The 12,644-nt window shown below is 57.1% G+C and overlaps 1 protein-coding gene across 1 annotated transcript in view; it reads right to left on the minus strand.

Annotated features, from left to right (window-relative positions):
- Nucleotides 1–3,542: 3,542 nt before the first annotated feature.
- Nucleotides 3,543–12,644, minus strand: part of ZC3H7B (zinc finger CCCH-type containing 7B) — a 29,049-nt gene continuing 19,947 nt past the window's right edge. Inside the window, exons 14-23 of the mRNA XM_049771546.1 lie at nt 11,018–11,223; nt 10,250–10,350; nt 9,006–9,187; nt 7,425–7,510; nt 5,887–6,020; nt 5,679–5,784; nt 5,439–5,547; nt 4,754–4,887; nt 4,477–4,640; nt 3,543–3,795 (exon numbers count right to left, since the gene is read on the minus strand). Coding sequence (XP_049627503.1) covers nt 3,552–3,795; nt 4,477–4,640; nt 4,754–4,887; nt 5,439–5,547; nt 5,679–5,784; nt 5,887–6,020; nt 7,425–7,510; nt 9,006–9,187; nt 10,250–10,350; nt 11,018–11,223 — 1,466 coding nt within the window. The 3' untranslated portion in view covers nt 3,543–3,551. The remainder of the gene's footprint in view (nt 3,796–4,476; nt 4,641–4,753; nt 4,888–5,438; nt 5,548–5,678; nt 5,785–5,886; nt 6,021–7,424; nt 7,511–9,005; nt 9,188–10,249; nt 10,351–11,017; nt 11,224–12,644) is intronic.

Genomic DNA, 12,644 nt, shown 5'->3' on the forward strand with positions numbered 1-12,644 from the left:
TCAGAAATCGCCCCTGACTTGGGGGACCATACGGATGGACGTCAGGGGATCTAACCACGGTCAGTCCTAGGTTAGCCGCCTGCAAGGCAAATGCCTCACCACTTGTGCCACGGTTCCGGCCCTTCCACTTTCATTTTATCAAAATCTATTTTTGGTTTTTGGGCCACCCCTGGCTCAGCTCATTTTGGGCTCTAAGGAGCAGACAGCGAGGGCGCTGGGTATTGTGAAGAGCACAGGGCCTCTCTCACTCCTGTCTGGCAGTACTTGCCTATCGTTACACATCATTATGAGACTTAATTTACCATTTAGTACCCATATTACCACATATTAACCGTTACTGGTTATCATTATGAATTATCACTGCACGTCATTTTACTTATTTCTGCAAACCTGGTGCAGGGGATTTCTCAGCTTTTTGGACTTTTGTTTCTGTGGCCCCTATTCTGCAACTTCTTTTGTTTTCAAGTGTCTTTTCGCTTTTTGAGCCACATATCTAGTGGTGCTGAGGGATCACTCCTATTGGGGTTCAGAGGACCATTGGGGTATTGGAGATTGAACCCAGGTGCAAAGCAAGCATCCTACTTGCTGTACTATGGTGTGTGTGTGTGTGTGTGTGTGTGTGTGTTGGGGGGCACTCCTGTTGTGGCGTGGAAGATCAAACCCGCATGCAAAGCAAGTTCCAGTCCTGCATCTCCCTGGCCCCTGCTGAAGTTGGAGCTGCCTGGTGAGAGCTTATCTTCACCACTGCACCCCTTCCACCCGACCCATTGCCAGCAACCAGGTGCCATACCAGGAGAGGGAAGACGGCACCTCCCAGACAGCTGGGTACAGGCGCTGCTCGAAAACTCACCCCACACTCCTCCTTCTAAGAATTTGTTTATTTTTCCCAGGCTGGGGATCGAACTCGGGGCCATCCACAGGCCAGGTGCGTGCTCACTCTCATTTTTTTTTTTTTTTTGGTTTTTGGGCCACACCCAGCGGTGCTCTGGGGTTACTCCTGGCTGTCTGCTCAGAAATAGCTCCTGGCAGGCACGGGGGACCATATGGGACACCGGGATTCGAACCAACCACCTTTGGTCCTGGATCGGCTGCTTGCAAGGCAAACGCCGCTGTGCTATCTCTCCGGGCCCCTCACTCTTGTTTTACACCAGGGCCTGGGGTATCCTATCCCCAGGCCTAACACTACCTGTCACCTGGTGGGAAAACTGTAGAGGCTCCAGACCAGCCCTCCGGGAGGGCAGCATGGTTCAGGCTGTGGAAGAAGTGGGGTGTGGGAGCCGCAGTCTGACCCAGGTGCAGGCTGCTGGCCAGCAGAGGGCGGTTACTGGGGTCACTTGAGCAGAGCACAGCTTGTCCCTGGCAGCGGGGTCAGCCGGCTGCCCTGTTTCCACGGTGACAATACCCGCCCCCCCGGCCTCGCTGCCCAGGCCCAGCTCCAGCAGGAGGAACAGGAGCGACACCTGGGGGACCGAGGTCACAGCGCACACGTTCATTTCCTAGAACAAAGGCCAAAGGAAGTAAGTTTCTCTCATTTTATTTTAAGAAGGACAAAAATTGTTATTAAAACATCTACATTATTATCAAGATACTAGACCTTATGAATATTTAATATTAAAGTGTGGTATTCGTAAATTTTTAATACACAGACATTTTAAAAGGACCATTTGAAATTGATTACTGTCCAGCAGAGAAATGCAGCATCCTTCCCTATTCCACACCCTGACACGTGCTCAGGGGACCCTGAATCTCCTTTCTCCCACCATCCTATCTTCTCACAGGGACGGGCGTTGGGGGATCCAGTCCTGGTTCCACCCAGCTGCCTAGTGTCAGCACTCAAAAATGCATCTGACCCCATCCCCTGCCACTCACGACCTCCCCAGTTCTGGGGGTGCCAGCTCTCAACACACCGGGGAGCCCCAGGTTCCAAGGGCGGGGAGAGAAACAAGAATCCTTTTCTTTCCCAGAGCAGCCAGCTCACTCACAGCCAGGCGGGCTAAGGGATCCGTGAGCCCCATTGCTCCAACTGATGGTTCCGCCCTGAATCACTCACTGCAAAGGGCCCATGGCCCCCTAATATCTCCATCATCATTACACCGGGATAGCTGCATCTTCCAGCCAAATTCTTTATCTTTAGCCCTCGTTAGAAGTGATTCTCTGGATACCACACACATATATAATATTATATAGAGCGATATATTTAATACCTGTGTATATATGCATCACGGGGGGGAACATATATACACACTAGAAACAAGGCTGGTGATGAGACGCGACACCGTGGATGGGGAGACAAGCGTGAGCCACGATCACGGCCACGGTCCCCATCTCAGGTGCGGTCTCTCCTCCCCTCCAGCCACGCCACTGGCACCCCTAACTCCGTGGTGCAGGCCTGCTGGGGGGAGGGGGGAGGAAAGCATGCCACCATGATTGGGGAAAGGTCAGGGACGGCAGCCAGAGAGACGGGGGGCTCTCCGTGGCCCTGGTGCCCCTCATCAGACCGTCATATACTAGAGATCCTTGCTGCAGGAAAAGGGAAGGGTCCCCCATCCTCTCCATCTCACCCCTAGACTCCAGCCTTGCTCCTGGTTCCTTCTGGGAGGGGCCCTACTCCCTGTGCCAATGCTTTGAGGCTCCTGGAATGTCGAAAGAACCAAGGAGGCTGGGCCTACCTACAGGGGCGGGAGGGAGAGAAGGGGGTGCTAGCAGACACAGATGGGGGCAAGGGCTGGGGTCAGCTGGGTTCCCAGGCAGCTGGCAGGGCTGGGCTTGGGGAGAGGGCCTGAGACAGAGCGTCTGAATTGTTCTGGGCCTAGTTGGGAACGTGGGGCGAACCCAGAGGGCGCAACCCTGAAATGCTCTCTGGGCTCGGGTTCAGTCTACTCTCTTCAGCCCTCATGCCCCACTTCAAGCAGATCCCGAGCTCCTCCCCAACTTCCAGGTGTGACCACAGTAGAAAGGGGCTGCCCTGACCCCTGAGGCATGGTGCTGGGAGGCCTGTCTGGAATCCCCTACTTCTCTGTCTAGTCCCTCATATCCCTTCCAAGCCGGGAGGCTCCAGCTGAGGCTGGCCCTGAGTCTGTTGCTGCCCGGTGCAGTGGGCTGGACCCCTCCTTCCCTGGGCTCAGTTTTCCTTTCTGCAGAGTGGGGTGGGGCCGGGTGGTCCCGGGAAGTTGAGGAGCAAGTCTACATTCATCCGCACTCGCAGGGAGGGCCCCAGGGGTCTTGCAGAGACAAGGCCATCCAGCCCAGCCCCTCCTGGAGCCTTCCACCGGCGGGAGTGCCCCCTCCCAAGGCCGCACTATTAAAGCTAACTGGGGCCTCCTGCCTGGTCGGGATGTCCCCATCTGCACAGGGAGAGTGGGTGGGCGGGAGGAGGCCCCTCCGGCTGCAGATTCAAGTGAGGACCCCAGACTCCCCAGCCCTGAGCTTGGGTCCCCGCGAGGAGCGGACAGTTTAAAGCTGTGACGGGTGGAAGCTGGAGGGGCCGGGTGGGAGGGGCGGCCGGGCCCTGGCGGCCCCAGGAGGGGTGGCACAGCCCCGGAGGCCGAGCCCTACTCCCTGGGGCCGGGGGCCGGGCTGTCCGCGGGCGCCTCGGGCCTCGGGTGAGGGTCGTCCCGCAGCAGGAAGTTGTATTTGCCGAAGTCGTCGTCGCGCGGGCACAGCAGCATGTCCTTGCGGGCCTTGGCCAGCTTCTGCTTCAGCACCTCGCGCCGGTCCAGCCACTCGTTGAGCTCCTCCTGCCCGTGGGCGCAGCGGCACTTGTCCCCGTCCGGGCAGGCCCGGCCCTTCTGCAGCCTGCCGGGGAGGCCGGGAGGCGCTTGGCTCTGGGCTGCAGCTCGCCCGGGCCAGGGCCAGGTCGGTGGCCTGGGGCCGGGCTGGGCCGAGCCGCGAGCTCTGGGGCGGCCACGCCCACCAGAGCAAACAGGGCGTGGCCTAGGGCGCCCCTCCCACCAACGCCCAAAAGGGCGTGACCTGTCGAGTAGGCCACGCCCACTAGTGCTGAAGGGGCGGGGCTCTGGGTTGGCTCAATGGAGGGGACGTGCTTTACAGGCGCCCCTCCCACCACCGCCAAAGGGCGTGGTCTGGCGAGTAGGCCACTCCCACTATTACTGAAGGGGCGGGGCTCCGGGATGTCTCAGTGGAGAGGGCGTGGCCTAGCGAGTAGGCCACTCCCACTAGTGCTGAAGGGGCGGGGCCCTGGGGTGTCTCACTGGAGAGGGGCGTGGTTTACAGGTGTCCCTCCCACCAGTGCTGAAGGAGCGGGGCGCTGGGATGGCTCCGCTGGTAGGGGCGTGGCCTAGCGAGTAGACCCTCCCACTAGCCGGAGGGGCGGGGCGGGGCTTTCAGGAGGTGTCCCTCCCTCCAGTGCGGAAGGGGCGGGGCGATGGATGACGCCACTGGAGGGCGTGGCTTCCCTCCCGGTGGCCCCGCCCACCCGGGCCAGGGGCGTGTTCCGGGAGGCCCCGCCCCGCACACCTGTCACATAGGCGGAACTCGCCCATGGGGAAGCGGTAGGCCCAGCCGCTGGCATCGCTGTCTGACGTGAACACCTTCTCCTTGTGCTTCTCCGACTGGATGTGCTGCTGCCACTGCTTCTTGCTGTTGCTGTTCTTGCCGCACAGCCAGCAGTGGTAGCCCATCTGGGGTGGGGGACCGGGCGGCACGGCATGGGTGCCCGCGGCGGGGCAGGACCCTCGCCCCAAGTCGCCTGGCCCCACCCTGCCCACCGCCCTGGTGCCTCCCGGGGCTTTACCATGATGTCAGCGTAGTCCGTGGGCATCTGGATCTGCTTCTCCCCTTCCCGAGAGCCAATGGGGGTCCCCTCGCCAGGCTTCCCGGGGTTGTGTTTTTTCAGCCACATGTCGTAGGTCTGCTGCATGTCCAGGACTGGCCGGGGAGGGGGTAAAGGTGCCTGGTGAGAGGGTGTGGCCGGCCTTCTGGCCCCTCTCACTGTCCTTGGGGTTTATGAGGAGGGGCTGGGGGTGTGGGGGGACATCAGAGCAGAGTTGGAGGAAGAAAGCAGCCAGGCGTGCTGGCAACGATAGGTATGGGTAGCCTCTACCCACTCTGCTTTTCGTTGTTGTTTTGTTTTGGGACCACGCCTGGCGGTGCTCAGGGCTGACTCTTGGCTCCGAACTCAGGAATCATTCCTAGCTGGCTCAGTGATGCCGAGGATTGAGCCTGAGTCGGCCGTGTGCAAGGCAAAGGCCTTCTCTGCTGTGCTATGGCTCCAGCCCCTCACTCACTCTTTTTTTTTTTTTTTTTGGGTTTTGGGTCACACCCAGCAGCGCTCAGGGGTTACTCCTGACTCTGCACTCAGAAATTGCTCCTGGCAGCCTCAGGGGATCATATGGGATGCCAGGATTCAAACCACTGCCCCTTTGCATGCAAGGCAAATGCCCTACCTCCATGCTATCTTTCCGGCCCTCCTCACTCACTCTTGTTCTCCTTCATGAAGGTCCACATGTCCCGTTCCTCGGGGCTGTGTGCGAAGGAGCAGTTCCCCACGTACTGGCACTTGCGGCCATTCTGTGCATGGATGCAGAGCTGCGGGCAGGCATGGGGAGGCCAGCTGAGTCCCACAGCCTGGCAGGCAGAGCAGCCCTCCTGGGTCACCATGACTTCCACCCTCTAAGGTCCCCCCAGCCTACTGCCCAATTTGGCACCCCGGTGCTCACGTCGTATTGCTGGGGAAAGTTGCGGATGGATGGCAGTGGCCTCACTGACACCCACTTCCTCTTGGCCTTGGACATCACCAGCAGGACCCGCCGCTCCTTGGTCCAGCTGTTGGCCAGAATGAGGGCGGGTGGTGAGGGCACAACTTTCATGAACAGCCCCAGCCTCCTCCCAATGGGGCTGGCCGGATCCTCTCGGATCCCAACTCACCAGTGTCGGGCCTTGGCGCTGCAGTACTTGAGGTCTTTGTCAGGCTCTACCACTTGCCCATTCCTCCAGCACTGACCACAAACAAACTTCATCTGCAGATCAAAGGTGCTGGGCCCATGGGTCCGTGGGGCACCCTGTGGGGAAGGAGGGAGGGAAGTCACAACAACTGGGGCTGAAGTCACACTTGAGGTGCATTGGTTATCAAGGCTTTGGGTAAAATGACTTCAGCCCCTCCCTATCTGCAGACACATCCCCACTGAGTGACAGGACTGTCTAGTTTACTGCAATGAATGGCTTAAAAATTAAAAAAAACAACAACAGGGGCTGAAGAGATAGCGTGGAGGTAAGGCATTTGCCTTGCATCCAGAAGGATGGTGGTTCAAATCTCAGCGTCCCATATGGTCCCCTGAGCCTGCCAGGAGTGATTTCTGAGCATAGAGCCAGGAATAACTCCTGAGCACTGCCGGGTGTGACCCAAAAACTAAAATAAGGGCCGGGCGGTGGCGCTGGAGGTAAGGTGCCTGCCTTGCCTGCGCTAGCCTAGGACGGACCGCGGTTCGAGCCCCCGGCGTCCCATATGGTCCCCCAAGAAGCCAGGAGCAACTTCTGAGCGCATAGCCAGGAGTAACCCCTGAGCGTCACAGGGTGTGGCCCAAAAACCAAAAAAAAAAAAAAAAAAAAAAACTAAAATAAATAAATAAATAAATAAAAAAAACCACACCTGGAGTGATAGTACTGTGGTACAGTGTTTGCCTTGCAAGCGGCTGACCTGGGACGGACCAGATTTGATCCTTGGCATCCCATATGGTCTCCCAAGCCTGTCATGAGTGATTTCTGAGCGCAGAGCCAGAAGTAACCCCTGAGCGCCTCTGGGAATGGCTCTCCAAAAAACAAAAATAAATAAATAAATAAATAAATAATAATTTAAAAAACACCCAGAGTGGCCAGGAGTGATAGTAGAATGGTAGGGCATTTGCCTTGCATGAGGCTGACCCAGGACAGACCCAGGTTCAGTCCCCAGCATCTCATATGGTTCCCCAAGCCTGCCAGGAGAGATTTCTGAGTGCAGTGCCAGGAGTAACTCCTGAGTGTCCCAGATGTGTCCCAAATAAACAAATGACAGGAGAGTTAGTACAGCTGTAGAGGGTTTGCGTTGCAAGAGGCCAACCCAGGACTGATGGTGGTTAAATCCTGGCATCCCATATGGTCTCCCATGCCTGCCAGGAGTGATTTCTGAGCACAGAGCCAGGAGAAACCGCTGAGCGCCACCACTGGGTATGGTCCAAAAACAAAAAAAACAAACAACAAACAAAAATACAACAAAAAAACACCCTGAGTAGTCTTGGGGAATCAAACCCAGATTTTACCCACTGTAGGTACCATCTCTCCAGCCCTACCTGTTAGTCTTTTTATAGGGGTCACCCTCACAGTGCTCAGAGGCCACTTTGATAGCACCCCAGGGGCCCATGCAACGTGGGATCCAGCTCCACACTCTCTTTCCTGGCAATGTGAAATCATGTCGCACCCCTGGGGCTCACCGAGGCACCGCTGGCCTTCCCTGCGTGCGCCTCCATCTGCTGCCAGTGCTTCTTGGATTCCTGGACGATGTCTTCGTGGGTCATGCCTGGGAGCCGAGGTCAGACATGTGTGTGCGTCACTAGAGGAGCAAGGCCAGACCCCGACCCTGGCGGGGGAATCCTGCTCCCGCCAGGCCTGACCACAGAAAGACACTGTGGGCAGCCCCCCCGCACCCTATTCTCTGGGCTGGAGGCTGTGAATTGTCCCATACAGGAAAAGGTGGAGAAAGATGTGGACTCTGCAGCTGGGCGTGGGGACACGCATCTCTCTGACCTGGGGATTAAGAAAGGTGCCTCTTTCTGGGGGGCTCCCATAACTCTTGTTCATGGCTCCCTGCCTGCCCAGCTCACCCTCTTAGGGGCCTCTTAGTCACCCCGAGTCTGACTGTCAACAATGACCCCCGCCTCCAAGTACAGAGAGAAACTCTCACTAATCCTAACCGACCATGTCCTCTGCCTCTTGCTCCCCAGTAGCTGCCCCTTGGGGGCCTTTCTCCTGCCTGCACTGTGCTGGACACCCATCTCCTGCCCAGCACTTCCACTGAAGTTCGGCCAGTAGCTCTGACTCCTCACTGAGCCCTGATGTGACCTGTCCTCACCAGCCCCTCTTCCTAGGAACCTCTGAGCCTCCTGTTTTCAGGACACTGTAACCCCAGGCATCAGGTGCTGTGCTCACAACACTGCCTTCATCCTTCATGCATGTCCCTTTGTCTTCTCCTCATGATGGGGCCTGCTGCCCCTCCCATTTCTGGCAGCCAGCGTGACTTTCAAGACCACTAAACACCTGATGCAACTCAGCAGGATGCAGGGCCTGTCCTGTGTGTGCAAGACCCAGGGCTGGGTCCCAGCACTTCATGCCTGTCCTCTGCTCCTACACTGGGCTGCCCAACCCCAACAGACTGTCTGTACTGTGCCTGCTTCTGCTCTTCCCAGCTCCAATGCCAACTCCTTTGAGAAGCCTTCCTGACCCTTTCCTCCAGGGTGCCCAGACTTGGGTCCTTTCCTGTCAATCTACACTACTGTCTTCATGGCAAGGGCCCCTTAGAATCATCACCCCATTTTATCCTCTCTTAGAAGGACACTGTTGTTTGGGGGCCAGAGAGACAGCACAGTGGTAGGGCATTTGTCTTGCAGGTGGTTGACATGGGATAGGCGTGGGTTCAGCTCCTGGCATCCCATATGGTCCCCAGAGCCTGCCAGGAGCAAGGTCTGAGCACAGAGCCAGGAGTAACCCCTGTGCACTGCTGGGTGTTGCCCAAAACCAAAACAAAACAAAAAAAGAGACACTGGTGCTTAAATTCCCCTCATCCCCCACCCCAAATCAACAGGCTGATGTTTAAACTATGAGGCTCCAAGGGGTACAATATATGCCCTGGACCTGCCGAAGTGAGGTCGAGCCCCCAGAGTTCCGAGTGTGACTCTGGTCCTTGCTGGTCCTTGGCCCAGAGCGATCGCAGCTGATATGGGCTTGAAGCCCCTACGAGGAGCCAGGGCAGCTGGGCCTAGGGGAGAGGGCCCCAGGGTTCCCCGAGAGTCCCGCACCCGAGTACTGCTGCAGCAGCCAGACTTTGAGTTCGATGAAGCTGTGTGCAAAGTGGCAGCTGTCCTCGCGCAGGCAGCCGTAGCGAACCTCGTGGCGGCACACGTCAAACTGGAAGTGCTCCTGGAACTGGCGGATCTTGGAGTACTTGAGGGAGGTGGACCGGACGATATGCACCAGGCACCTGGGGGTTGGGGGGGGGACACATGCACTCGAAGCCCTCCAGATCCCCCCATTCCTGAGGGCCCTCTCCTGGGACAGTCAGCCCGAGGTGAGGGGCTGTTCCATGGTCCTCCTGACCCTGACTTTTGGGGAGGGGGTGTTCAGGCCATAGCTGGTAGTACCCAGGGACTGTGTCTGGCTTCGCGCTTTGGGGGTGAGCCCTGACAGCATGTGAGGAAACATATGTGGGGCCGGGGGTCCTCCAAATGCAATCTAAGGGCCTAAGTCCTGCATGCTCCAGGCCTCTCCTGCCCAGTGAAAGTTGCTGGAGCACAGATACAGGGGCGGGAATAAAGGGGGGCTCCCCAACTCAGCAGCTGGCAACCTTTTACCCACAGCAGATGGTCAGAGCACTGTCCAGGGACAGCGCTGAGCCCCCATAACGGGCTCAGTGAGCTACAGCCAACACCTGATTTTGATTTTTGTTATTTTGTTTTGTTTTGTTTTTTTTTTTTTTTTTTTTTTTTTTTTTTTTGTGGTTTTTGGGTTACACCCGGCAGTGCTCAGGGGTTACTCCTGGCTCCATGCTCAGAAATTGCTCCTGGCAGGCACGGGGGACCATATGGGACGCTGGGATTCGAACCGATGACCTCTTGCATGAAAGGCAAACGCTTTACCTCCATGCTATCTCTCCAGCCCCTGTTTTGTTTTTTTTTTTAGTTTTTTTGTTTTGTTTTGTTTGTTTGTTCATTTTGGGCAATATCCAGCAGCGCTCAGGTGTTCCTCTTGGCTCTGTGCTCAGAAATTGCCCTGGCAGGCTCGGGGACCACATGAGTTGCCGGGGTTCGAACTGGATCTGTCCCAGGTCAGCTGTGTGCAAGGCAAACGCCCTACTGCTGTGCTATTGCTCCAGCCTCGCAAGACCTGATTTTGGCCTGTGTAGGGGGCAGCCAAGAGTTTCAAATACCTGCCAAGGAGCTGGTTATACTAGGAGATGCTCAAGGGACAATCCTGCCTGGGGCTTCAGCCTGTCCATCCTGCCCCCCCCCACCCCGGAATCTCCCTACCTATTGAATGCACTCACTTGTTGTTATAGAAGCTGTGCTTGGCGGCCAGGTTGGAGCAGACGGACGGAGAATCCTTGGTGCCTTTGCTGATGATCCGGGGTTTACTGTCAAAGCAGATCTGCCAGGGGAGGCAGTAGGCTGGGACCCTGTGTGGCCCCAGAGGACTCACACCAGTCCAGGTCCCCCACCTCCTTGCCCCTGCCCCTTTCTAGTGCCTGTTCTCCTTCTCCCACTCCTGCAAGCCTGCGTCTCCGTCTCCTCAACTAGAAACTGGGAGGAATCACATTTGTGTGTCCTTGGGGCTCATGAAGGTCATGAAAGACCTAACAACACCCCAATTCCCAGCTGTTGTCCCCAGGAGGGGTGCCCGAGTCAGACAAATGGTCCACAGCTCCCAGCGCTGTGGTCCCCGGAAAAAGATGTGGGCAGTGGGGAGGATGAGGGGGGCAGTGGAGCCATCTCAGGGACTGCAGAGGTCTGCAGAGGACCTGAGCCACCACCCAGAGGGGTTGAGATGAGGGAGCACGGGGAAGGAGCCTGCAGGGGTGGGCAGAGGTGCAGGCAGCAGCAGGCCCGGCCCTAGGAGGAGGTGGGAGTCCAAGCAGCCGTGCAGAAGAGTAGGGGGGTGAGGTGCTGTTCTCCTGTGGGGTTGTCCCCCAGGAGTGCAATGTGGGGTGTGGGACATGGCTTCCCTCTTGGGTCGGCCTGCCTTTTGGAGCACTCCTGTCCCAGCTGGCACTAAGGTGGGGCATAGCATAGGCCGGGTGGGGCCCAGGCAGGGGTACCTCGCAGAGGAAGGTGAAAATGCCCTGGTGCTCCTTAAGGAGCTTGGCGATGGTGAGGCTGCCACGCTGGACGCCTCCCAGTGGGTCGAAGAGCAGGTCGCGGTTGAGGGTGCCCTTGCGCTCCTCGGTCCACACGTCGATCTCCTCCTGATGGTAGGCGAAGGTGCAGTTATCCCCGTACTTACAGTCCTGCTTGTTTATCATGTCTGCAAAGAGGCAACAGCGACGTTCCGCCAGGCGGGAGGGCAGCCCGTGGGCCTCCCCGCCACCCCTGCGGCCACAGCGCCACACAGCTCTATCCCGGTCCGTGGGACCCCACGGCAAGTACAGGTGCAGGAGGCGAAGCTGGAGAACCAGTTTTCCAGATCCCAGATACAGATAGCGAGAATGGGGGAGAGGTGGTATGTGGGGGGGACCCCACATCTCTGTCTAGGGTTTTCTGATGCATATGGCAAGAGGGTTTGAGAACTCGGGCATCAGCTGACACCCAGCTCAGGGCTTGAGCCTTGATGGTTGTTGGCAGGGCTGGGATGGTCCCCAGGATGGTCCAGGCCAGTACTGGGTGATTATGGGGATTAAGGGAGATGATAAACCCTCACTCTGGGCGCAGGAGGCGGGCTGCTTTCCTCTGCAGTTGCCTGTTCCACCTCCTCCAGCCAGATGTGCACCCCCGGAGGAAAAGGCTGTAGACCCAACACTGAGGGAAATACTTCCCGAGGTGTGGGGTGCAGGAATAGTTAGGCTTCGGAACACCAGGAGAAAGTCTGGGACTGACCGAGCACTATGTCTCAAGCAATCTGGTGTACAGGGAGCTAGTCTGTAAAGTCTGGGTACAAAGGCAGAGTCTGGAGCACCCTCCCAGAACCTCACTTTTCTTACCAGATTTTTTGCGAGGGCTTCGAACACTGGGTCTGAACAATTGAACACTGGGTTCAATGGCCCAAGCCGGAGAGAGGCTCAGGAGACTGAGCACAGAGACTGGAATCATAGTACAGTGGGGAGGGGGCACTTGGCTTGTACATGGTTTTCATCCCCAGCATCCCATCTGGTCCCCTATACCAGAAGTGATCCCTGAGTGCAGGCCAGGTGTGGCCCAAACACACATACATACATCTATACAGACAGACAGACAGACAGACACACACACACACACACACACACACACACATGCTTTGTACACTGGAGGCCCAAGTTTGATTCAGGACACCATGTGGTCCCCCAGAACCACTGGGAATGATTTCACTTCCAAGCACAGAACTGGGAATCCAAGCACAGATCACTGCTAGGCTTAGCACCACCAAAAACACCCAGAAGGGTTTGCCAAAGCAATAGCACAGCAGGAAGAATATTTGTCTTGCACTCGGCTGACTGGGGTGCAATCCCTGGCATCTCATGCCCTGCACTCCACCAGGAATGAGTCCTAAGCAACTGCTGGGTATGACCCAAAACCAAGCCAAAACAAACCAACAGAAACAAAACATCCCTAAAACAAGAGTGACGGTCCAAGAGATGGTTTAATAGCTGAACACATGCTTCGTATGTGGGAAGCGAGGCCCAAATTTAACCCATTAAATTTAAATTTAAGGGCCCGGAGAGATAGCACAGCGGCGTTTGCCTTGCAAGCAGC

This window comes from Suncus etruscus, chromosome 4 (genome assembly GCF_024139225.1).
Source record: "Suncus etruscus isolate mSunEtr1 chromosome 4, mSunEtr1.pri.cur, whole genome shotgun sequence".
Lineage (NCBI taxonomy): Eukaryota > Metazoa > Chordata > Mammalia > Eulipotyphla > Soricidae > Suncus > Suncus etruscus.